This window comes from Cupressus sempervirens, chromosome 4 (genome assembly GCF_028749045.1).
Source record: "Cupressus sempervirens isolate cs-2001-9-10 chromosome 4, ASM2874904v1, whole genome shotgun sequence".
Taxonomy (NCBI): Eukaryota; Viridiplantae; Streptophyta; class Pinopsida; order Cupressales; family Cupressaceae; genus Cupressus; species Cupressus sempervirens.
The window spans coordinates 338,899,041-338,925,859 of NC_143121.1; the positions used below are offsets into that span (position 1 = coordinate 338,899,041).

Sequence of the window (26,819 nt, forward strand, 5' to 3'; positions counted from 1 at the left end):
ATTATTTCTTGTAATGAGCAGTGAGCTCACCTTCTTTTCGTAAATACAACTCCTAACAGGGTTGAGGATTCTAACAAGGCTTAGTCCTCTAACAAGGACAGATACATTGTATATATGTAATTAGATTCCTAACAAGGTCAACACCTTTCACAAGGTACTTTTGATTAGTGGATCATTTTGTGGATACCATCCCCACTTGGGTTTTCCCTTGGCTGGAGTTTCCTTGGTTAACAAGATATCATGTTATGATTTTCTTTATGGTATGCTTATTATTACTTTTCAATTTACTCATTTATGCAAGTTTAAGGTTGGTAATTGATATTTATAGTTGGGCAAAAAGTTGCGATTCCTTTTTTCTAACAACAATTTGTGCTACTATCTCTTGTAAACTCTCTTTTGTATCAGTCATCATCTTACTTGAGACATATTATTATAATAGTATAGTGCTACTCTATAAATTTACTTTAGATTTTAAATTTCTATTTGCAAAATGCTTCGTGTATTGATTCTATTAATTTTCATTAGGCTAAATAAATCCTTGTCTAGTAAGGATGTGACCTTTTTGGAGGATTGTGTATTTCTCTCGTTATAATTTCAACCATTATTTGAACACCTGGCTTTTACTGCATACTAGACTGACTTTTCATATATGTAGGTAGATTCTCCTAGTGTTACTCATCCAAAGAGGGAAGTTTATGGATTGGATTGCCCTAGAAGAGAGGTATTGTTTTCTTACTCATTCATCTTTTTAATATTTAATAAAATGTAAGACCGATGAATCCTTTTGACATATGTTTAACTTGTAATTTGTGGATTAAAACTTAAGTTGAACAATAAATTATTTTCAGTTGTTTCTAATTTTTTTTTTTCCTGATGAATGATTTTAAGGAAACATATTTGTGCAAATACACATCCAAATTTACCCAACAATGCTTGTATTTCTACATCAAAATAAATTTATTTAGTTTAGTGTAAGCTATTGTACTTCTTATATTTTACTTGAATGGGATAAACATAAAATCCACTTAGGTTAATTTTGGTTGCAATCTTACTTGATTATTGGTTTATTGTTTGGTAAGGCAACATCATGTTATAGTTTCCCTTAACTTGCATTGACAGGGAAGTTGATATGGTCTTTTGTAATGTTCTTATAGAATTACAATCCATGAATTTTAGTTTACAACCATCTAGGCCTTGAAAGAAGTAGCTCTCTATACAACACAATTCACATTATTTAAACTTGTGTTGAATGCTTTTTGACGTCACTACATTCAAGTACATTCTTAGGACCATAATTGAATGTAATGTCCTCACTATTAGGGTTAGTTTGGGACCAGTAATACCTGCAAAATAATGGTTAGAATCACAACAATAACAAAACTAACCATATTATTCTATCCTCTAATTTAACCCCAATCTTAAGGACGTCTCTAGATCGGGATGTCTCTAGATTGAGTTTCCTAGCCCAAAGCTACCTCGCCATCTTCTCTGGAGCACACCCCTTGGCATCCTCTATCCAAGGCCAATCACATATGCATATGTTGACATCATCATAATATTTTGGCACATTGATTCTCGGCCATATTGGACAATGGAGATCTTGATATCTCACATGCTCCATGCTTCAAGTCTCATCAATATTCACGGTGTTAATCCCAGAGGCTAACACAATATTATCCACAGGTTTGATTCATTAATATAAATAAATTCATAAACATAATTAAACAAATATAATCTACAAACATACCTTTCTTACCTTCTTTTCCTAGAGTCACAACCTTTCATAACACAAATCCTTTGAAAAGTCACAACACTTCATGGTTATAATCCTTTCGAAAAGTCACAACACTTTATAAGTAAAATCCTTTGGAAAAATCCCAATACTTTGTAACCACACTATTTTTTAAGAGTCACAACAATTTATAATTATAACCCTTTCGAAGTTTCACATCCTTTCAATATTATTGATACCTTTTCCAAAAGTCACTTTCTTATTTTTTCATATTACTTTCCTCTTCCATGTTTCCTTTTCAAACTCCTATCTTCTCTTCTTTTTCCCCCTCTCTAAAATAAACTCTTCTCCATTTTATATTTTAATTTTAAGGAGTCATGCCTATTTGTTAAACATCTCTTGACTTTTCATTAGATTTAGTTAATTTTTATTATTCTATGTTATATTTTTTATTTACTTATTTATTTGTGTTTATTATTATTTATTAATAAATTCTATTTAGAAAGTTAACATACTTTCTACAATATTGTCTCTTCTATTTAATTTTATTTCTTTACTTACTCATTGGAATTTATTATTTTTTAATTATTTAAAATATCATACTAAAAATTATTTAATTGATAATATAAATTAAATAATAATTATTTCCTATTTTTTATATTTTTAGTATTAGTTTTAATATGACTTTATTGTCATTATTTATTTAATAACGATTCATTATCTAATTATTATTTAAATTCTATCTTAAAATGGGGAATGACATTGAAAAATTGAGACTTGGTGATTATGGACAGGCAAATGTAAATAATAAAAGGACTTAAGTTATGCAACTGAAACCCTTATTCTACAATTAATTGCCACCTTGTGATTGAGCTTAATATATATGCATAAAAGTTGAAAGATTATACAAATCTCTTAACGAAAGGCCTCTTGTTGTACCCCAATGTAGATGCATGTAATTGACATACAATGTTTATTGTTAGTGTTGATTTTATGAGGATTGCTGTAAATGTAATAGCACTGCTTTCCAAATGGTAGAAACGTCTAATTTATAATGAGCAAAGGCTATGAAGAGACATGTCCTTTGATGGGATATCTCTATTCAACAATTAGGTATTAACAAATAATAATCTCACATAATATATAATTTAACTACACACACACACATATCATAGATATATTGGATATATATATAACTTGAGTTAGTCTCATGAGTTTATTCAACTTCTTGGGTGGATATTTTGCAACGGATAGTTTTGAGTAAAATCTAGTCGCAAAATAGGATGACCAGTCATAGCATGTGCGACAGTTTCTTCGACCTTAAAGAGAAGGCTCCTGCTTCTCACTGTTCTTTGAATCAACTCAAGGTAAACAAGAATCTGAAAGATTTTGTAAAAGGGTGTTACTAATATTCTTTCCTCTTATCTTTCAGGAAAGAATCCAATTACCTGTGGAGCGAGTAATGGACAAGGTGAAATCTCTAACTGCACTTCTATCTAAAAGATGGAAACGGTGATACTGATAAACCGACACTAACTCAAAGGCTAGCTGAAAGTGTATCGATTTGGCTCCCACTCCGGTCATAATTCTATATGAATAAGATTTACTATTGGGGCACAAAGACTTCCAGAATTAAAGATATCTAAATTATTTTGTGAATCAAGAAAGATATATAAGCTATAGACAAAGCTTCTAGTCTATATATCTGTATAACCGATGCCAGTCAAATCTTCGGATCTGGTTGCTTTATAACTCTTTTTATACTCAAATATCAAGAATGCAAAACATGTGATTTAAAGACAATAAATGCAAATCATAGTCAAAGCTTCTAACTTGCACAAGTAACAATCTCACTCAATCACAGTTAAGTCTAAATTGATTCTTTGTATTCACTTTCTTTCAAAAAGACGCTACACAATCAATGTTATGCTTGCATAATTTATTAAGAGCTCTCTTCCATACAGTAAAAGATAGATTTTACAATAAGAGAACACTCCTTTATATAGGCAAAGGAGTTGAGAAAAAGATGGAGAAAAAAGTGGGAGCATCTCAACCAGCTTTGATTGAGTGTAACTAGAAGGGAAATTAGTGGATTACATGTAAATGCACATGCAATTCACATTACATGTAATTACATAATTTCATGCAATGCATCCTCTTTGATCTACAAGTAGTAAAATAAAATAACAATCTTAAAGATTGTTCTTTAGTGCCTTGAATTTGATGATAATATCATGTATTGTAGGAAGATCAAAAATCTCCATTGTCTTTGTTATTGCCTTTATTCTTACTGCATTTGCATATGCTGATTGCACAACCTTGAAATTTGCTGCCAAAGAATCTTGCAAGTTTTTTGCCAAAGATTTATACAAGGCAAACTTCTTCATTATGTGAGAACCAAAATCGTCAGAATCTAAATCAGCATTCATTCTAATTGTATATTCCGTTGTTATTTCTTTAACTACAACCAAGTTATCATTCTCATCAAAAACTTCACATCCCATTTGTTCCAAATCACACATGTTCCCAATTTCTATCGCCTAACATTCTCCAAGGGTTGCTTGCAACTTTGTTATCAGTTTTCTTAGTGTTTCTCCTTTGTAACCCATAAGTCCTTGACATCTGAAGAACATTTCACAGGATGGAAGAACATCACATGTGACCATGGTATCTAAATGAAGAACATTGACCGTATTTGTATAGGCCTGTACTCCTTCGGAAATGACTTCTCCCATCCAAGACTTCACAGCTTCCACTATCCTTTTCTCCGTAGGTGTCTGAGATACAACAACTGCATGTTGTGAGGATTGTTGTTGAATTGCCTCGTTTAAGTGAGCAACCTCTTGCTTAAGCTGATTTTTCTTTTCCCATAGTTCATGGTTACTTTTTGACACATTAGCAAGTGCATCTTGAGCATCTTGTAAGCAACCCAGTCGAGACTGCTTTCCAATTTCTACCTTGGTGAACTTGTAATCAAAACGATTAAGTTCCTCAACTGGCTTGTCTACGAATGGTTTAGCAAATTCTACAAACTTGTCTTTTTAGAATCAAATATGATTCTAGAAACAATCTTATCTTTCAATAATGTAGACTTAGTTTTCTTTACTGGAAGGTTATCTGGGGTTACCACAACCTTTCTTCTTTTCATTGTAATATTACTCAACCATGCAAGCAACTTGAGACTCTCATTCGTGGAAGCAGGTATAGTGGAGAACATTGTCATTGATCTTGATTATATCTCCGTTGTAACTGAGCATGACACAGTTTGCACAGCTGAATTAATGGATGCATGATAAGAAGATTCTCTTAATAATAACTCAAAGCTAGTCATAGAAGTGTCAAGATAGGAAACTTGACCCTCTGTGCAGATTGGAAAATCCTCAAACACATTTCCGATATTTTGGCATTGCTCAGCTATTAGAATGGAAGGTGCTGCCTAAGATATAGGGAATGCAAATGTATTTACTTCCGATGATGGAATAGGAGGTGTGAGGACCGTATAGAATGAATCCACATCATCATCAGTTGTACCCAGAATAGGTGCCCCCTACATCATCTTCTTTAGCCTCTTTATCAGATTTCTTCTTCTAATTCTTGAGCTTGCGCAAGTTTTTGAGATGTTTTAAATACCTTCCCACCTTTCAATTTGAACTTGAGGGATTTCTTTGCATCAGAGGAGGATGCACCATATTTACCCACAACATCTAATTGCGAGTTTCTCCCAAATGGACCTAAACTTCCACAATCCAAACATAAATTTGGATTTACCCTTTTGAGACCTTTGATCTTTAACCATTTGTTGGTGTCTGTCAAAATGGATTAAAATCAATCAAGGATAGGGGTGCCTTCCGTTTGTTGCCATTGTATGGGAAAAGGGCATTGTTTTTCAAAACCAGCCCGATGATATTTTGGATCAAGAACATTACCATCATCTTTAATGTGAAAATTAGATGGAATTTTAAGCATATTCAAATCAATGACCTACTGCAAAGTTAGCCTGCAATAGTTCATCTTCATAATATCCAATTGTGTTCGCAAATCAATCTAGACGTCTTTTGTGCCATGAACATGAGTAAATGCCCTCTTCATTCTTGAATTCATTGCATGATAATCAAAGTCATATTTGGCCTTGGACTTCTTCAATGTGATTAGCTGAAGTTTCGTTTCCATAACCTTAGCTTTGTAAATTGAATTGATCATATAATGACCAATTGCCAAAGGCTTAGCAGAGGTGATGCCAAAACCTAGCCTATGTAAAATGGTTTGATCACATTCTACCTCCATGAACTGTTTGGCCAACTCCATTAGAAAGATTTTGCTAGTGGCATACCTAGGTAAAGTATAAGGTTCTCCTTTACAATATCTAACTCTCAAATAGGTAAAGGTCGAAATTGAAGGAATATGCAGCCATATTGATTAACCTTATCCCAAGCCTTATCAGACACTCTTTTGACAGACAACTGTCTATCTAACAAACATCGAAAATGTCCAAAGAGTGCATCTTATAGTCTTCATTAATGTTATTTACTATTGGTGACAGTAATTTGATCATAGTATTCCCAAATTAGAATAGAAGATGATCTCCTTTGGTTGAAAGCCAAGAAAAATATTGCATAGCAGCAAGAATATAGGCAAGATAGGAATTCATGTAGAATGGTGTTGATGTTCCTACATTGAGCAACTGCTCACAAAGCCCAGTGCGGATAAATTCCCCCCAAAAGATATGTTCCTTATTATCAAAGATTTGGAAAATGAACTTATACATCCATGGTTCAAAATCATTAGAATCCTTGAGACCACATATCTTGCTGAGAAGGATATTTAGGTCTTTGTATTCTGACTTCAAACTATATCTTGGGGTCCAACCAGTATAAATTAGCATATCTTTGATAAGTTGCTATATTCTCATTCCATATCTCTCGAGATCTCTCTTTTCTCAGATCTACACATTCTACACTTTGTGGCACTTTGAAAATTTTCCCAATAACCTCTGGATAAAGACTAAGAACGACATTACCATCTGCATCTTTGATCGTTTTAGACTTCGGACTAAAATGCTTTGCACATCCTACAATGAATTCCCATTCTTCCTCCTGCAATGGTCATGTTGTAATGTTCCCAAGTATGGAGGGCTGGATAATTGACGGAGATGAGCTCAGGAAACTTGTACGATGTGGAAAGACAATCCGTACAGTGCAATGAAGGGATCTGTACGGTGGAGAAAGGAGGGGAAGTATGGTTTAGCCATCCAAGAAGTTCGTACGATGCTGGGGCAATGCATAGGAAAGGCCATGCAGTGTCACTAGGAAGGCCATACGGTGGAGGGCAATACATAAGAAGCTGTATGGTGGGTGTGTAGGGTGTCTTTCGTACGGTGGAGACAAATGTAAGGTGATGGTACACTAGTTTGTACAAAAATATATATTTTCAGGCCTTATGGTGGAGTTAGTAGGTCGTATGACACAAGGAAGTGCAGTACGGTGATGGAATATATGATGACCGTACCTAATACTAGCTGTACGGTATCAGAGGGAGACAATGGATAGAGGGGAAAGTCCAGTAGTGCCACAATAAACTTAAAGATCACAATTCATCAGATAGAACCAAACAATAATGGAGATTGGAACACAAATAACTTTCAAATAGTATTTGGCAAAGGATGGTGCTCCGATTTGCTAGAGCCGAGCGAAGTATTACATGCAACAATAGAATAGGGTGAGGGTTGAATCCCACCGAAACCGCACTGTCCAAATAGGGAAGATCTTACACTTCCGAAATGGCGAACAATCTAGAACTCCAACAGGAATTCGTAGTGCATAGAAATAATCCAAAAAAAAAAACCTAAAGACTACCTATAAGCTGTGCTTAAATGGTTGTCGGGAAAACTTTCCGAGGGTGTACAAAGATAGCCGACAATGACACAAACTATGAAAACAAAACAAAAATGGGTTTGAGATATATCAAATCAGTCAGCCCATTAACAATAGTTTGATAAATGATTTATTTTATAACGGGAACATTACACTTAAAATACTAGAACTGGATGCCCACTTCAGTGATAAACTAAACCCAATGATGACCGATTTCCAAAACAAATATCTCCAACGAATTCAGTGTTATTCTCAGCACCAAAACTCTTCTCAGTTATAGTCCATACAGTAAGAGAAGGCCCCTTCAATCAATTAAACAAGAAAAATCAATCTCACTATACACTAGTAGTGGATTGATGCACAGGTTCAGCACCAAAACTCTTGTCAGTTACAGTCCATACAGTAAGAGAAGGCTCTTTCAATCAATTAAACAAGAAAAAACAATCTCACTATACACTAGTAGTGGATTGATGCACAGGTTCAATTTTCAAAATCCTTAGAACAAAACCCTTACACCTCAGAAAGCGAATTGAAATCACCAAACTCAGAAACCCTCACAAAAGGCAATAAATAAGCAATTTGACAATTGGATTTTTTTTTCACCAAATGTACTCATATTTATAATATAATTTGCAATTAGCTTCTTCAACACACCTTTCACTTAAGAAGCTTCTTCTACACAACTACATTTTATAACATTAAATATCATAAAGTATCATTATAATAATGAAGCCTTAATAATTAATTAATAAATATAAACCCATCCATTAAATACCCTCATCCAATGAAATTGATGACCAACTACCAGGGCTACCAAGTGCACTACCAAATATGGTAACTACCCAAAATAGACTTTGTAAAAATAGCAAGTTCACAACTGATACCCTCAAATCTCATTGTCAGATCACGAGGGTCGCAATGATGAACTGAGCTAGCCAACTGTGGAGAGTTGCTAAAAATGGGAAACATTCAAATCTTCCCTCCCCAAGATTGCTTGTCCTCAAGTAATCAAGCAACACACTGAACTCCAACCTCCACTCGGATCCGATATGAAGAAGCACTTGATATCTCCGTCATCACTAAACTAACTATATAGTAATAACATCATTAGGATCAGCAACATAATCTGTAAAATAGCACCCAGTATCTATATTAATGATGTCTAAGCTAAAGTATTATCGGACGACTGCATAGGAGATGTTAGCATACTATCCTTCATTCCATCAACCCAACCATCCTACCAAAAGTCTAACTTTGGCACAAACAAACTCTGTACTTGATGTAAGTCCTACACATGTGGATTGAATATGAGACTGTAAATACTTATCACTGTATACACTCTGCTGCCACTTTGGTCATGTCCATCAAAATCCTCAGGTTGTTGAGATGACTTTGCCTTAACCTCATTAGTATAAACCCACATGGCATAGTTTGCTGCCCCCTTTGGCCTCAATGGACGTGTGACCTTTAGAGAAAGGCCCCTTGCACCTGTTGGCCATTCTCCCCCCCCGCCCCAATTCAGCCCATCACTAACAACTGATTTGAGAGATCTTCAATTGGTTGGATTCTTTGATGTGGGTTAACATGCTTTTTGGTCGGGTTAACATTTCATGTTAACTCGATCTCTTCATGAGCCGAGTTGGCTCAGTTCCTTCATCGACCGAGCTAGTTCAGTTCCTTCATTGACCGAGTTAGCTCATTTTCGTTCATTTTCCGAGTTGCGGGTTAAGATGCATTTTCACTCCGGGTTAACATTCTGCGTAAACCATTTTCGCTATTTCGGGGAGTGACCTTTCTTGCTCCCGCAAAATTGCGAGATCACATGCTGCCTCCTCCACCATGCATTTGGGAATGTACAAACCGATAGATTCATGCCACATAGCGGATCATTCTTGTGTTGGGCTACTCTTGATCAGTAGATTTGTATACATATTTAAATATTTTGAAGTGTATTATAGTTGACCATTGGAGAATGAAGGGATCTTGATCTACGGTTTGGTTTTAATCACTTGCTAAGGAGATTTCTTGCAACATCTGAGCCATCTATTTCAGAATGAAGATCTACATCAATGAATCATCTTATTGGGGGCAAATTAGATTGATTCCATGCGGGTTGATTGTGCATTTCCGTGGCAGGTTAGTTTGCATTTTATCCCATCCTGTGTTTTATTTTGACAGCGATGCGATTTCTTTTGTTGCGGCCATAATACATTACAAGGACGGCTCTTTAATGTTGAGCAACATTCTTTGACACCTTTGCTTCTCCACGCCTCTTTATGGATTGTAATGATCAAATCTCATGGGATTTGATTTCTTATGGTTGGGTGCATTTATTTTGCCCTTCTATCACTTCATTAGAACAAATTGTATTTCATGATCAGATTTAGTTCTGATATTCATTTATTGCTGCACTCTGCAACTTGACTTCACCTTTAGTTGGGGTTTGAACTCCATAGTTTAGATTTGAGTTATGCTTGAACAATATAAAAGGCAGTTGTAAATATGTTTCTAGGGTTTTGATTTTTCAAAAAAAAAACATTTTTTCGTGATCTCTTAAGAGTTCTTCATAATATTTCTTGGAGATCACTTTGTAACCAGTTGGATGAATGTTGTTGAACTATTCTTTGAATCTTGAATAAAAGAATAGTTTAGAAGCACTTATTGTGTTCATCTTTGATGTGTAAGTTACTAGTTTGATATAATTATTGTGATTTATTTCGAAATCCTAAATTATGTCCTAGTTTTATTTGCAAAATGAGTTTGGAATATTTATATAGGTTACAAGTAGTGGGTTTATGCTTCTTCTCAAGTTGCTAATTGTGAGTGTCATCACTCCCCTTAGCACCTTGTTTAAAGATTACTCTTCTTGTGAAATATTTATATATGAGTTTTCTAAGGTCAATATTGTGCCCCCCTCTAACTGTCCAGAAAAGCTTCATCGTGTTAGGTCAACAATATTCCTATCTTATTGTTTGGTGTATCATTCATTTTAATTTTCAGCATTTACTTTCATGCAAGCAATCCCTCTCCCTTTCCCTCCCAAGTTTAATTTTATGTATAAGGAGCAAATAGGTGAAGCATCATAAGGAACCAGCCTAGAACGGGGAGATGCATTCCTAATCTTGATACACCCACTAGCTAGGAGTGTTTCCATGTTACTCGAAGTGACTGAACTGAGAGATCCAGTCATGGTGCAACTTTTAGAGATAATAGCACCACAAGAAAAGTTGTCTCCTAAAGTCCTCTCGTGAAGCAGGCCTCCCAACTGCCTCCCCTTGTCCTCAGTGACTGGCGGGACTCCTCATCAACAAGCGTAGAGGCAAAAGACTTTGAAACAAACTTGTGTCAAGAAGATGACTCTAGATCCCTAGCTTTCCTCATCACTTGCTGCAAAGTAGAGGGGTCCAATGACTTAATCCATCCATGGACTGGCTCAACTAGTCCCTCCATAAACATCACTTGACTTTTTTTTTTCTCTATATATACCTCTTAGCCCCAAAACTTCCTCTGCTGAGCCAACTCTTTGAAGTATAATTCGAGATCCTTCCTATCTAATCTCTTGATCAATCGATCCACAAACTTGTGATAGGAAGTGATTTGATCATGATGAAGTGAAACCAATCCATGATACCACAAATCTTGAGCAACTTCTTCAAGATGCAACACACTCCCCCTTAGTCATCAAATGCAATGCCAAATATGTGTTGAGCTTATGGACCTAAGCTCGAGTTGTCACTCTACCACTACCATCAAAGTGCTCTAATGTCATCTTATTGGCCACGTCTCGTAAATCAATCTGTCGAGGTCTCTGTTTGTTAGGTGCAAGCCTACCTCTAAAATGCTCCTACTTCTGTGTCAGGAACCTATCAAAGTTCAAGTGTTGTTTGATTGCCTATGGTAGAGCATCTCACTATGAAATGTGTGCTAATAAGTCATCTGTAAAGGGTGTGGCCTCACTCTCAGTACTACCCACATCTGCTTGAAGTCACAGGAATGTAGGTCTTTGTGGCTTATCATATGTGCCAGTATGAATTGTCCTGTCAACTTTGCTAGCTATCTTGTCTCAATCTTTTGGTGTAACCCTGTTGCCATCTCTGAACTTGTCATCAACTTAGGACCTGTGAGAAGTAACAAAAGCATTTCGAGCACCTCGCTCCCTACTCTAATCTCTAGGGAGTGCAATCCACTGCAGTGTGTTAGAAAGTTGTTGCAACACCTTGGCAACATAGTGTTGACCATGTGCAAGATCCTGTTGTGTCTTCCAAGCCTTTCTATCTGCCTTAAAACTAGTGCCATCATCTCTATATCCTATATTAGCTGAACCACCCAGACTATCTACACCTATGTCACCCATAGTACCAAATTGAATAACCAGTTCTCCATCCCTAGGAGAAGTGCGACCTCTATGGATATAATGTCTACCTAGAATAAACCTTTGAGCTATCATGCTAAATAATAAATCATTCAACAATGAATTGATCAATAAATATTGAGCCCAATTCCTATAGGTTAGCAAGAAATCACACTAATACCATTGTAATGTGCCCAAGCTGGCTCTACTAGATATATAGGTCGAATGTAGCTATAAAAAGATGTTTTCCTTTCTTGGTTTTTGAATTTTCAAGTTTATTGGAGTTTTTGGAATATATATATATATATATATATATATATATCATAGTAACACGGGGATGCGTCCTCACTATTTTTTGCTGCTGCACCCAGAATGGTGGGACAACGTTCCTATGTCCCCAGCAGTGCCACCAACTCGCCACTGGGAGGGGAATGTCCCCGTTTAGGGACTTGGGGATGAGGATGCGTCCCCCAACCTAGCTAGGGACGACAGGCCATCCCCCGTCCTCATTTCACATAACGATTAAAATTAGTTACAATCATGTGAAATGGTAAGATGGTTAATTGTTGTAATCTCATATGAGGTTGGCATGATAGTTAATCGTTATGATGATATTTTAATGCTAGTTTGGAAAGTTGGTTATTTATCATGAATTCATGAGAATTGAAAAAGTAGTTAGCTGTTATGATTGTTTATGATTAATAATTTTTCATGGTAATATGAAGATGATAATGTTGGAAGCACGTCAAAGGGGTGGAAGCATTGTTAGAAAAGAATTGGGCACAGGGGCACCACCATCACTGGGCAAATAGGTGTGAATCTTGAACTATCGTGGTTAAGGAAAAACGAATAGGCAAGCAAGAGTGTACGTTGGGCAATAGCATGAGCTACTTGGTCAAACATAAAATAAAATATATAGTTGTCATTATCAAAGTTCATGTTCAGAACCATTACCTTTTTTGTTTGGTGGTGTCGTCTCAAACATAAAAGGTAGAGTTGCTAGATGCGTAAATGCATGTGCTCTATGTACTTCTTCGTCTTACATTTGTTGTGATATTTGTTCTATAGCTCTGAAATTGTAAATATTGAACTTATAATTGCTCAAGATAGTACTCACATGTAGAGAAATCTAGATGATCTATATACAAATGATAGTTTCTTTCTCCAAGGACCCACCCTGGCTGGAGTAGCCAATGAAAGGGGGTGAAGAGGAAGAAATCCCTGCAAGGGAAAGAAACAGAAAATTAGAACATTAATACTTGAAATTAAGATAAGTTTTATAACACATCCAAGTAAGCTCATATTTGTCCAGTATGTACCCTATTGACAAGTCAAGTGGTGGAATTAGGTACTAGGATGCTCAGTGGCTAGAGAAGGTGTTCTATGTCTATTTCAAGTAGGGAGGGCCTTTCTCGAATTGGATTATGTAGGGATATTTTAAGGGTCTTTGATTGGGAGGTTAAGCCCCTAACAATGTTTCCCCTCTCAACAAGATGTCAAGATATGCACCAGACAAAGATAAGTTATGCATTCAAACATCTTTTGGTAACATGCTATTTCCTTTAATGAAAGCAACTTTTCTCGTCAATGTAATTGGTAACCAGTTAGATCGATTGATCTTCCAACTGAACATGGAATATATCTATATGTGGGAGATAGGTTTATTTGATAGATTGTTATTTCAGTGTTTCATTTATGTGAATAATGAATATGAGCGTATTTTCTAACTGTATGTTATTGCCATACTTAGCAATGGAAGGAGAAGGGATGATACAATGGTATTTGATGCCCTAAGTGATACAATGGTATTTGATACCCTAATTGATATAGTGGTATTTGATGCCCTCAATAATATAGTGGTATTTGATAGTATTTGTCATTTCGATAAAGTGGTATAGCTATTTGTTCTAAGTAGTATTTATGGACTAACATGGGTTTTGTAGAAGCATCCCAAGATGGATTTCGGTTTTGAACTATAGAGGCATGTAGATTTTAAATTCCGTGTTAAATTGATTGATGGTGTCTTCAATTGTTAGTTATGAAATTTCTGTTTAACTAATTATAACCATTTATCTCACTCACATGAACATATCTGTTATAAGTATCTTCCTATGAATATGAAGTATTAACTGTATTCTTTGATATGACTGGTTGTTAGTTAAGACCTGGTAAAAGTGGATGTTACAATAGATGATGAATGATCTCTTAGGACCTTGTAGCTTCCTGCTCTCAAAAGCCATGAGATGGCAATCTTGGCAAAGTATTGCTCCAATAACCTCTGCTGAGGCATCATGGTGCAAATTAAATAGCCTCGAAAGATCTGACAAAGCTAAAACAAGGCATGAAGTCATGATAACCTTGAACTTCACAAAGCACTCTTATACCTGAGGAACCCACTAAAAGACACCCTTACAAGTCAAATCCGTAAGGGGAGTTCTATATTTCAAGAAACCTGCCACAAATGTGTGGTAGAAAGCACGGAGTCCAAAGAACTCTCTCAACTGTGTTAAGTTCTCAAGTGTAGGCCACTTTAAGATGGCACAAATCTTATCAAGATCCATGCGAACAACCTTTGCACTAATAATATGTCCCAAATAGACCATCTATGTTATACCAAGTGCACACTTGGACTCCTTGGCACACAAGGAAGCTCTATCAAAAATGTCAAAAATTGTATCAAGATGAGAAACATGGTCATCCCAAGTCTTACTATAAATCAGGATATCATCAAAGAAACACCAACACAAATCTTCGAAGTTGACTATAAAAAACCTTGTTCATAGACGACTGGAAAGTGGTAGGAGGATTGGTCAAGCCAAATAGCATGACTAGGAACTCAAAATGTCCGTAATGACACCTGAAAGTAGTCTTCTCTATATCTTGCTCACTATTTTGGATCTAATGATAACCCTATCTCAGATCAATCTTAGAGAAATACATCTCTCTTAGCAGCTCATCAATCCGAGGAATTGGATATTGATTCTTAATAATCCTCTTATTAAGCATCCAGTAATCTATACACATCCGCAATCATCCATCCCTTTTCACCAATAAAATTGAAGAAGCAAAGGAAGACTTACTCGGCCTGATGTGTCCCATATCTAGCGGCTCCTGTATAGTCTTCTCAATCTCATCCTTAGGCCATTTTGAGTTGTGGTAAAGCATAGTTATGATGGGCTTAGTGCTCTCCTCCAACTCAATAATACGCTCAATCCCTCTATTAGGTGGCCTGCCAGGTTGTAAGTCACTAAACACTTTAGAGTGTTTAGTCCTCAGTTGCTGAATATTTGGATGATATGTTGGCTTGTTTGGAAAAGCTAAAGTAGGCATCATCTCGCACTCAATAGCCCAATCAATCACATTCTCATAGCATACCAAGTGCTGCATACATCTACGAGAAATCTTTTTAAGATCATCATTCCTAATAGCCTTAAGGACGTATGCTTTACCATCCCCAATGAGTCTCATCTCCACTAATATAAATGTCCTTAATATCCAACCATGTCATGCCAAGAACTATGTCAGTGCCACCCGTATCAACCACATAAAAGAAATGCCTTGAAGGTATAGGGATTCAACTTAACTTGTAGATCTGAAATCATCTTGTTTCACCTAAGGGTGTAACCATCAGCCAGCTGAACTTGTAGTCCCTCAAAATCCATAACGTAGATCTCTCGCTTGGTGACCGAATAGGCATCAATAAAATTATGTGCTGCACATGTATCTAATAGAGCAATCACATGTTGTCTCGCTAATATCCCATGCATCTTGAAAGGTCCTTCTTTTCTCATGCTAGAAATGTAGGCAACCTTCAGGCTGGAATCACCCACCTCATCATCATCATCTCCCATAGCTCTATGAAGATCATGATCATAATAAGCTAGCTTCCCTATAGGATTAGAACTATCTGTATCATCGTAAAACCACTCCATCATCTTATTCTTGCCCTTAGGCTTCATAGGACAATCATGATTGACATCATACAACCCTGCAATAGAAACATAACTTCTTCCTCAAATTTTTAATGGTATCCTAGTCCAAACGTGTTGGCATAAGACGCTCAGGATCTGATTTTTCTTCCCTCTTAGGAGTTTTCCTAACATTAGATGAACTAGAAGGCTTTGAGGCAAACTTGACTCTAGTTGTAGATGACTCCAAATTCCTAGCCTTCTTTATAGTCTTTTGTAATGAAGATAGGTTTAGGGACTTAACCCAACCTCTAAGTGGCTCAGCTAGACCCTCTATAAATAGCATGACTGCCCTCGTCTTTGATATGTCATATATTATCACAAAAAGTCTCTAAAATTCATTGATGAATGCTTCTAAACTAGCTGTCTATCGTAATTAAGCCAACTCTCTAAAGTAGACCTCAAGATCCTGCTTGTCGAAGTGCTCTATCAACATGTCAAAATCGTCTCAAATCCTCTCCCTACTCCATCCCCAAGGGAGTGCTATCCACTGTTGAGTGTCAAAAAGATGATGCAACACACCTGCCACCTAGTGTTATCTTGCTGCCAAGTTCTGGAGTGTCTCTCTTGCCTCTCTATCGAATTCAAAACCTGTGCTAGCATCTCTAAATCCTATACCAAATGAACCGCCCAGACTACTAGGACCCCTGTCACCTATAACACCAAACTGTATCTCATGCTCTCCATCCCTTGGTGGAGAAGTATGACCTCTACAGGCATAATGCATACCCAACACAAATCTCCCGTTACCATCCATAACTACTGAATGCCAAAAGCTGAATCAAATGCTGACAATCTCTAAACTAAACAAATAACTCTGAGTCTAATTTTTGCAGGCTGGCAGGAAACCACTCTGATACCATTATAAGGACTCTGGGTTGTCTACCACTCGCTAAACTGATGATGAAAGATAATTTTTTTGCTTTCTTGTTTTCCTACTATTTTTTGTGTTTTTGTATTTTTATGTTTTTTTTGGCTTTTCTAGATTCTTGAATACAAACGTATGCAATGCTAAAAAAAAAAACTTATAAACTAATTACTACTCTTATTCATGTGATTTGATCATTTCCACATCAGATAATAACTAACAAATGAGATTACATAATTTAATATGAAGGTAATGGAACTTAGAAGTAATTAGCATATTCGTAAGCTTGTTGATGCAACCACTTGCTACGACAATCTTCTTCACAGCCCCTGTCCTTATCATTCTCCTCTAGTATGAAGATCGGGCAACCACATTGAACAAAGTGGACTTTGGCTTCCCAAATTCATATTGTAGCCTTAATAGATGTTTGTGTGAGATGTACCAAGTGATGCTGCTTCCTAATTTGCAAATCGCAAGCCACAAACAATGTAACACGAGCCTTAAGAATGGAACACAGGCCCTTGACTGTAGAATGCAGGTACTTCAAATGAAATCACAGGCCTCCTTTGGATGTTTGCAGCCCTCAGTTTGACCAAAACGTTGCCTTACACTACTACAATTGTACCCGAATTGCTATGGCGTGTTGTTGCAATTGCGATGAACATCCATCACCCAAGCAACATAAGCACGACTTGGCTCCTGTCGGATGGGCGTCAGACTTTTGCTGTCACAAATTGCGACGACAAGGGCATTCGTTGCAATTGCGACAGATAAAACTGTCGTAACTTGGAAGAAGGAATGGACAAGAGTTCATGTTAACGACATCGCAATTGCGAGTCCTCCGTCGTAATTACGATGTCTTGAGCATCCAGGTTGCCTCGTAATTGCGACTCCCTTGCAACAGCTTTGCTATGGAAGCGACATTGAGCCGTTTGGACTAATTGTAATTGCGACGCCCTTGCTGTGCAGGTGACGGCTAGCCATTGGAACATTCCGTCACAATTGCGACGACTGATCGAATAATTTAAAAAATGTTGCTAGAGAATATTTTAATATATTTTGATATATTATCATTGCAGTCATTATTCATACAATCTAACGGGTTTGTACCATATTTTTCTAACACACATATCTACTATGGAGCCTTTATATCCATCCATTCATTATAAGTTGGGAATGTTCCTCATACCTAGCATGCAAGGGATGCATTTGCATATGCAATTTTATCAACTTGGAAAACTATATTTGATCTTGCTAGCTGGGAACAGTGGATTGTTTTTTTTATTGTACCTAATTTGATGACATTTCTACAAGAATTCGTAATCAACCTAGCTAATCAGCAACCAAACCAATTTCATTGGGTTATGGCTTGGGCATCTGCTATTCCCATTTATCATATGGTTGCAATGTTGGAGGCAACATTTTTTCCAAAGTGGCAGCAGGTTTTATATCATTGGCTTTGTTCAAGTCCTGATTTTAATTAACACAATGGTTTTTAGGGTGGAAATGACTATTTTGCCCCGAGCTTCTTGGTAATGACAGGATAAGAAGTCAGCTAACTGTAACCCTTGAAATGATGAATCAAGCTGTAGAGGGTATGACTGTGGAACAACCTGGGGCTAGAGAGAATGTAACCTATCATAGACTGACAGAGAAGCGCCAATGTGAGGCACTTCAGCAGTAGCAACATATGCTCAACAACGAACAACGAGCCTCAACTTCCATGGGTAGTGGGATTCACCTGAACAATTCCATGGGCACACCTCAGTTGAGTTTGAAGGAAGTGATTGAAACATATGCACAAGAACATGACACACACATTATAGTCTTTAGGTTTATGGCTTTGAAACTGTCATTATCTATCTAGATTTTGTAAAATTGTAATGTTCCCGTCATTAACTAATTATTTAATCAAACCTTCGTTAATGGGTGGATTGGTTTAGTATATCTTGGACCCAGTTTATTTAATTATTTCCGTAGGTCAGTGTGGCCGTCGGCTATCTTTGCACACCCTCAGAAAAGTTTCCTCGACGGGTATTTAAGCATGGCTTTTATGTAGTACTTGGTATGCAATTTGGATTATTTCTTTGTATTGCAAATTCATGTTGGAGTTCTGGATTGTTTGCCATTTCGGAAGTGAAAGATCTTCCCTACTTGGCTATTTCAGTGTCGGTGGATTCAACCCTCACTATATTCCCTTGCCTATAATACTTCGCTCAGATCTGACAAGTCGGAGCACCATCTTGTTTGCAAATATAAATTGAAGATTATTCGTGTTCAATCTCCATTCTTGTTCGGCTTTTATCTGATGAATTTGTGGCTCTAGATTTATTTATGGTTGCATCGACAGAACCCATCTTGCATCCGTACAACTTCCACTACCATACAAACTCTTGGCTTGGAATGACATACATTATACTTAACTGTACTGCATCATAACAACTTCATATGGCTCAATATATCTCTCAACTGCACTGTACAACCCTCTGGCCCTACCGTACAACCAATTTATCTTAGACCCATTGCTGCCTCTCTCCCCTTACGGCCTTCCTAACTCAACCGTATAGCTCTTCGTTATACCGTATGACATATTCCTAGGCTTCCCCACCATATGGTTTGACTCCAGTCAACACCCTCCATGTCACACCCTGCAAACACGCTACTGTACGACCCCCAAGCAGTTTGTACACCAGTATTACCCAACTGTACATCTTATTTAGGCTACCTGTATGACTACTATGATCCAGTGCATGCTTTGTTTGGGGTTTGATTCTAGCATTCGCCAAGCTCACACATGGGAAAACCAGTTCTTGAAGGTTAGTCAGACAATGGGAACATTATCCCTCTCTATTGAATCCTTACGAGAGACTTTATCTCATCCCAGGTCATTAAGGATATCCCTTTAGGAGTATCCCTCTCTATTTAATTCATAGGAGAGACTTTATCTCATCCTAAGACCTCTAGAAGTGCATGATCTTTCTATAGTTTCATTCAAGGAGTTTTGAGAAAATTTTGAGTATAAATACAATTGAATATTTGTATTCATATGCTTATTACATATTCTCATAATCAATTACTTGTCAATCAAAAAGAAATATTTACAAATACTAAATAAAAGTGAATGATTTCTTATCCCATTTTTATTTTCCCTTCTTCTCTAATATCGATTACTAATTCCAATCAAATTTATACATCAAGTGTAATTTCTTCAAAATACCATCGCTTCTCTCCTTCATTTTGTGCTTGAATACTATTCAAATCTCTTGGATCATGTCTTGCTTTCTTAGGAGATTCGTCTATTTCTCTCTCGGATCTTGCTTCTATTCTATTAATTTGATTCCTTTTGCTACACTTGTGACCTGACGCTTATGGTTCTCTACACCGAAAGCATAAGACTTTCTTCATTACATCCTCTTTTTGCTTGAGAGCATCCTGTCCATGGCATTGATGCCCAACACTCCACTGTCCTTTGCAAAAATAACATTCTTTTTCTTTATGATCGTTTCTCGAGTCATTGTTTCTATGTTCCGTCTTTGATGAAAAATTCTTAGATTTTCAAAGGATTTGATTCTACCATTTTTTATTTTTTAATGGCTTCTTCCAAGTTTTGTAGTTCATGCAGTTTAACAGAGTGCCTGGTGGAATCTTTTAATCTTTCTATAAATATATGAGTGAGTCTCTTTTGGGAAAGGTCCGGAACCATAACTGATAACTCTTGGAATTTGCGAACATAGTTTTCCACTGTTCCAGTTTGTCTAAGTTGAGTTAGTTCTTGGAAATGCCATTCGATGTCGTTATCATCAAATCTGTTCATGAGCTTTCGGGAGAATTCTTCATAGGATTTTACATATTTATGTCATAATGAAATACGCCCACGGGTCCACCAATCATGTGCTGCTTCCTCTAGATGCACTATAGTGAATTGTAAGGCATCTTCTTTGGTCATGGGATTTAGAATAAAAAATGTGTTGAATTTTTCTAACCATTGGTGCGGTGTAATCGTTTTTGGACCATCAAAATGTGGAAGCTTTGTTTTGTTAATTTTATGTTTGAGCTCTTCATTTACAGTCCTTCTAGACGTCTCCCTTCATTCATCACAAAATTCTCTGAAAGATACAAGTTCTCTAATGTTAGGTTCTAGAGCTGCGTATGCCCTTGCAATTTCTTTAGTCCTAGTCATTGGTTGTTCTATCCCATCTTCTTCTCTTGGTAGCTTTGCTTTGCGTAAGAATGATGGTTGTAGTATTCTAGTTGCAGAAAATGCATTATTTTCTGAGTGAGTGGAGCCAGTTTCTCTTGCCTGGTTGGGTTGACCTCTCAAATTGTTGATAGAATTTCCCATATTTTGCAATGCTTGGAGAAGTGCTTGATTTGATTTTTCCATTTGATTCAATATGGTTTGGTTGGTTTGGTTGTTTTGTTCCATATAAGATCACACCTCATTCACTAAGTCGTTCATTGTTGTTTTATTTGTCCTCCTCTTGTAAGTTTCCATAAGCCTTCACTCAGAGGATTGGAAGATCAAGCTTTGATAGTACTGTAATGTCCCTTATAGACTAGCTTTAACTTTCGCCTTCAATCTTGAATGGATCAAGGTTGCAAGCAATGAATAATTTATAAAGGTTACATATGATTATATTGGTTATAGAAATTTGTTCATCCACCCTAGCTTCTATTTGAATTCCTTTACAATAGACTTGGTTGAGGAACACCTTATAGAGGGAGGTAATATAGTTTTATTAATACCCAGTCTGATATGGTTTAAGATAATCATATTTGAGCACTAGTTTGATAGTGAAAGTTGACAAGACTACGAAGTTGTTATTCCTAATATATTTTGATGTGCATGAGATAGTACTTATCCGAATGCTTTTTTTTTCTATTTAAATCTTTATTTTCTGTGGTAGCCTATTGATGATCAGTCTGTTTTAATATCACAAAACTGGTGGATGCTTATTCTTATCATAGATGGGTTATGTACAATCTCCATTGATTGTATTCTATAAGGTTACATAACCCTTCGTACCTGAGTTCTTCAAACATCTAATTGGAAACTCTCCTTGATTCTGCTCACCTCTCTATATATATATATACCATTTCAATATCCTTCCTTGGAATCTTGCTCCATAATATTTCCTTTATATCTTCTATACATATGGACGTGACTATTCGTAGTGAAAGGACATATCTCTCCCATCGAGAGGTCATATTAGTTCGCTCGTCTTACAAAACCAATTTATGATTTAATTGTAACTTATGAATTTTAATCAAATCATTGATTCTATGTACTATTATATTTACCACGATCAAGGTTGCTAATGTTATTGACTAGATGGGCACAAGTTTTCATATCTTTTGTTCGCCGCCTTATTTTCATTCCCTTTGACTGTGATAATAATATCTTCTTATCATCATTTACTCATTGTCCCAAGTTTAGGATTGGACACTGAATATGATAGGAAACATTAATCAGACATCGTTCACCCATGAATGGAATTGGTGATTCGCAACTCATCATATTATTAATTCATACCTTGTTTGTTAGATTCAAAACCGTGCAAGTCCTGTTAGATTATGTTCGATGTTTCTGATAGCTTTGGAGATTCATAGTCTTGCTTTTTTAGTCATACTTTGATCCAATTGGTCTTTTAGTTATAATGAACACTAATTTATAATATTTAGTTTTCCTTTCACCTATACCATTAACTTGTTATATTAATATTATTTTTGTGTTTTTACATTTAACAATAAATTATATATTATAATAACATAAGATTTGTCTATTAGTATAATAATATTGTATTATATGCTCGTCTTATTATATTAGTGTTATAGTAATTTTAATAATAAATTACATTATAGTTTATTATTAAATTGATTCATTTATTTTATTATTTTATTGGATGAAAATATGGGACATGACAACAATAGGAGAACAAAATGGGCATAGGAACGCCTCTGTTTTAGGTAGGGCAAATTTTCGACCCTCTTGCTCTCGACCCTTGATACCCATCTTTCTTCCAGGGACAGCAGCACCACGTAAAGAAAGAGAGCTCACCTTTTAGGAAATGCAAGAAAAACTTAGGGAAGTTTGGGGGAATGTGAATATGAAAGTTGATATATCTTACAGAGAGTATGTTGATCTAAGAATGAAATATTCAAGTGGGGGAAATCGTGGTTATTTTGATGATGATCTCGGGAGAAAGGTTGGAAAGGTAAACTTTTTAGCATTTGATGGATCTAGAGCCATTACTGCTTAGGCGTTGGTTATGAAGGCAGACACCTATCTCCAACTCAACCCGATGCTCGAAGAGGAAGCAATCAAGTTCGCAGCACTCCATCTAGAAGGAGTGATGCAAGGTGGAGGCACCATGGATTGGTCACTCTTGGCCACGACCAAGTAACCTCTCATGTCGAGTTCACTGAGAGACTCATTGATCGGTTCAATGGGAAGGATCATGAACTAAACTTCAAAGATCTAGCTTAGCTAAAGAAAACAGATATGGTAGACAATTACATCACTGAGTTCCAAAGGCTGTCAATACTAGTCACTAACATCTGTGAAAGACGTCGAAAATGTGTTATCCATGGATGGGCTAAAAGAGCCTTTGAGAGGCTGGATCAAAGGGTTCGACCCGTGTGCACTCAATGAAGCTATTAAGAAGGTGTGTGACATGGTTGCATCTTCCTCCAAAACTCACATAGCTTTGCTAACATCGACCCCACAAGAAGACAAAAACAAGGAGAAAATTCACTTGAATCCTTAGTTGGATGAAGACTATCGAAAAGAGCTCTAAAGGAAAAAGCTCAGTGTCATGTGCAAGGAACCATGGGGACCTGATCATCGCTGCCTTGGGAAGGGAAAGATTCATTACATCGAGGTGTTTCCTGATAACAAGGAAGGACAAGCACCTACAATGACTGGAGAAGAAATTAACCAGCAGGAGAGAATAAATGCCCTAATATTAAAAGGGGGTTCTATTGCTACCCTCACTACAATGGCCAGAAGTAGTATCTTCAAGGTTCGTGGCACAGTTCACAGGAAACGAGTCACAGTCATGATTGATAGTGGCGCCACATTCAATTTCATCAATTCATCTTTGGTCACTAGTAAGGGATTGCATGCAGTAGAGCATGGAGGATTTAAGGTTAAGGTCACTGGAGGAACCTTGATACCCTGCACTCATGTTATCCTACGGCTACAAATTTCTATGGGAAAATATACCTTGACAGATGATTTCTTTGTCATAGATTTGGTTGATATTGATGTCATATTGGGCATCCAGTGGATGAAAACCCTTGATCAATACACCCAAAGTTTCAAGAGGATGGACTTTTCATTTGAGACGTATGGTAAGAAGGTGCTGTGAAGAGGAATGTCAAATAAATGATCGAGAGAAGTCACAATCAAGAAGATGGAGGTCATTTTTAAACATGATATGATCTCAAATGTTGCAAGTAAAAACATAACAGTCAACACTTTGCCCCATTCCTTGGATAATTGGTGGGTCCATCTATTGGTCGAGTACTCCAAGAACTATTTTGCATGTCAGTTGATGGATGGCTATATACATGATGACAGATACAGAGTTATTGATGCTCTCGTTTACTACGACGATAAGATCTACTTGGTACCTGACTCGAAAAGGAAGAAGCTGATTACAGAAGGTTTCCAAGAATCGGATTTGCATTTGCTTGAGGACAAGCAAATTTTGGGATGGAAGGACTGTAATGTTCTTGTCGTTATATATTTAATCAAACCTTTGTTAATGGGCCGATTGGTTTAGTATATCTTGAACACATTTTATTTAATTATTTCCGCAGGTAGGTGTGGCCGTCAAGGATATTTGTACACCCTCAGAAAGGTTTCCTCGATGGATATTTAAGTATAGCTTGTAGGTAGTAGTTGGTACGCAATTTGGATTATTTCTTTGTATTGCGAATTCTTGTTGGAGTTTTGGATTGTTTGCCATTTCGGAAGTGAAAGATCTTCCCTACTTGGCTATTCCTATTTTGGTGGGATTCAACCCTCATCTTATTCCATTGCCTGTAATACTTCACTTAGATCTGGCAAATCGGAGCACCATCTTGTTTGCAAATATAAATTGAAGATTATTTGTGTTTAATCTCCATTCTTGTTCAGCTTTTATCTGATGAATTTGGGACTCTAAATTTAGTTATGTTTGCATCAACAGAGCCCATCTTCTATCCGTACACCTTCCACTACCGTACGGACCCTTGGCTTCGCATAACATACATTATACTTAACCATACTACATCATAACAACTCCGTACGGCTCGATATCTCTCACAATTGCACCGTACAACCTATTGGCTCTATTGTACGACCAGTTTACCTTTGATCCACGACTGCCTCTCTCCCCTTACGGCCTTCCTAACTCCACTGTACAGCTCCCCGTTATACATTCTCAGGCCTCCCCACCATACGGTTTGACTCCAGTCAATACCCTCCATCTCACACCCCACAAACACGCTACCGTACGGCCTCCAAGCAATCTGTACACCACTCTTATCCAACCGTACGTCTTTCATGCTACTTGTATGACTATTGTGATCTAGTGCACGCTTTGTCTAGGATTTGATTCTGGCATTCCCCAAGCTCACACACGGGCAAACCAGTTTCTGAAGGTTAATCGGAAACGGGAACATTACAAAAACAAGTGCTTGCACAATCTGGAGATAGATGGGTGATTTCAGCATTGGAGCAGCTAGTTGAGATGCACCATAATTGAATTGGAGGAAATCATTGATAAACCAAATATATAATGAAGAGGAAACTTGGAAACTTGAATGCTGAAATGAAAACTATCGAGGATCAAACGCCTACGCTAGAGTTACAACACAATGTGATGTTGATTTTAGATATGGTAGAGGCATGCATTTTGAAGTTTGATCGGAATATAAGGCACGGGATAGAGTTTGTGGCAATATACCAGAAGGAGAAGGAGCGGTTTTAGAAAGAGACTGCACGGTAGAAACAACTACTAGACAACAAAGAGGATATTATGGGAGCACTAGATAGAATCCAGGGAAGTGTTGTGGTAGGTACTATGATATTGGAATCATTTGGATGGAAAACACCCTCTTATAGAGAAGATCGGATTTTCACATTCACAATGATCTAATGACCAAGGCATTATAGACTATAGAAAATGGATCAAATGTGTTGAACAAGAATATGTCTTTTGTGTCAAGTATGACCTTGATTTAAAGCTGAGAAGGCTCGGGACAAAAATTCCGAGCCATACTTTATAGGATTTCTGAGATCAAATATATAATTACTCTTAGGGCCTACAAACATGTGAATACACACTTATTCGAATATTTCAGGGTAAAATCATATGATGAAGCTTAGGCCTTCTGATGTCAACCCATTATTTTAGGATACCCAAAAGAAGATCAGTTGGATGGATGTGGACCTGTCTACTTGCTAGCCTATTACTATATTGGTATTTAGTGTAGATGGAAGCAAACTAACAAATCCGTTTGCCAATGAAAATCTATAGCCTTCTCAAATTAGTCAAATACCTTTTCGTCAGTGGCATACATATTCTAAAAGATGGTTGAAATAAAATACAAAACGATAGTAAGTGTCAAGAAACACTAGAATGGACACAACCACTAAATAAACTACCTTGTTCCAATTGGGCTCACAATGGCTGCAAATGTCCCAATTGAATTTGTGATACCTGCCCTATATAGATATGAAGAATAAGATTGTTGTCATGAATGAATCCAATTAATAAGAAATCAGTCCATTGCCTTGAAACTTACGGATAAAAAAGGGATCAACTATTATACCATGAAGAACTCCTACATATTGTGGTGCTATATCTTGATTATACAACAATGAATGAAGAATCCAAATATTCAGAAAGTGATTTTTCTAAGAAGAGAAAATCATGATATCATTGTTCAAGTTTCTTAAAGCTATTGACACATTGAATTCAAATGAAGGAGTTATGAATCATTGGAAGAATGATATACTTCAATAAGCTACGAAGATCAA

General features: G+C 36.7%; 1 protein-coding gene across 2 annotated transcripts in view; it reads left to right on the plus strand.

Annotated features, from left to right (window-relative positions):
- The window catches only part of LOC149561410 (uncharacterized), a 295,535-nt gene that overhangs the window by 134,126 nt on the left and 134,590 nt on the right, over positions 1-26,819 (plus strand). For both annotated transcript variants that reach the window (XM_089825134.1, XM_089825135.1), the window contains exon 5: positions 656-721. In XM_089825134.1, coding sequence (XP_089681260.1) covers positions 656-721 — 66 coding nt within the window. The remainder of the gene's footprint in view (positions 1-655; positions 722-26,819) is intronic.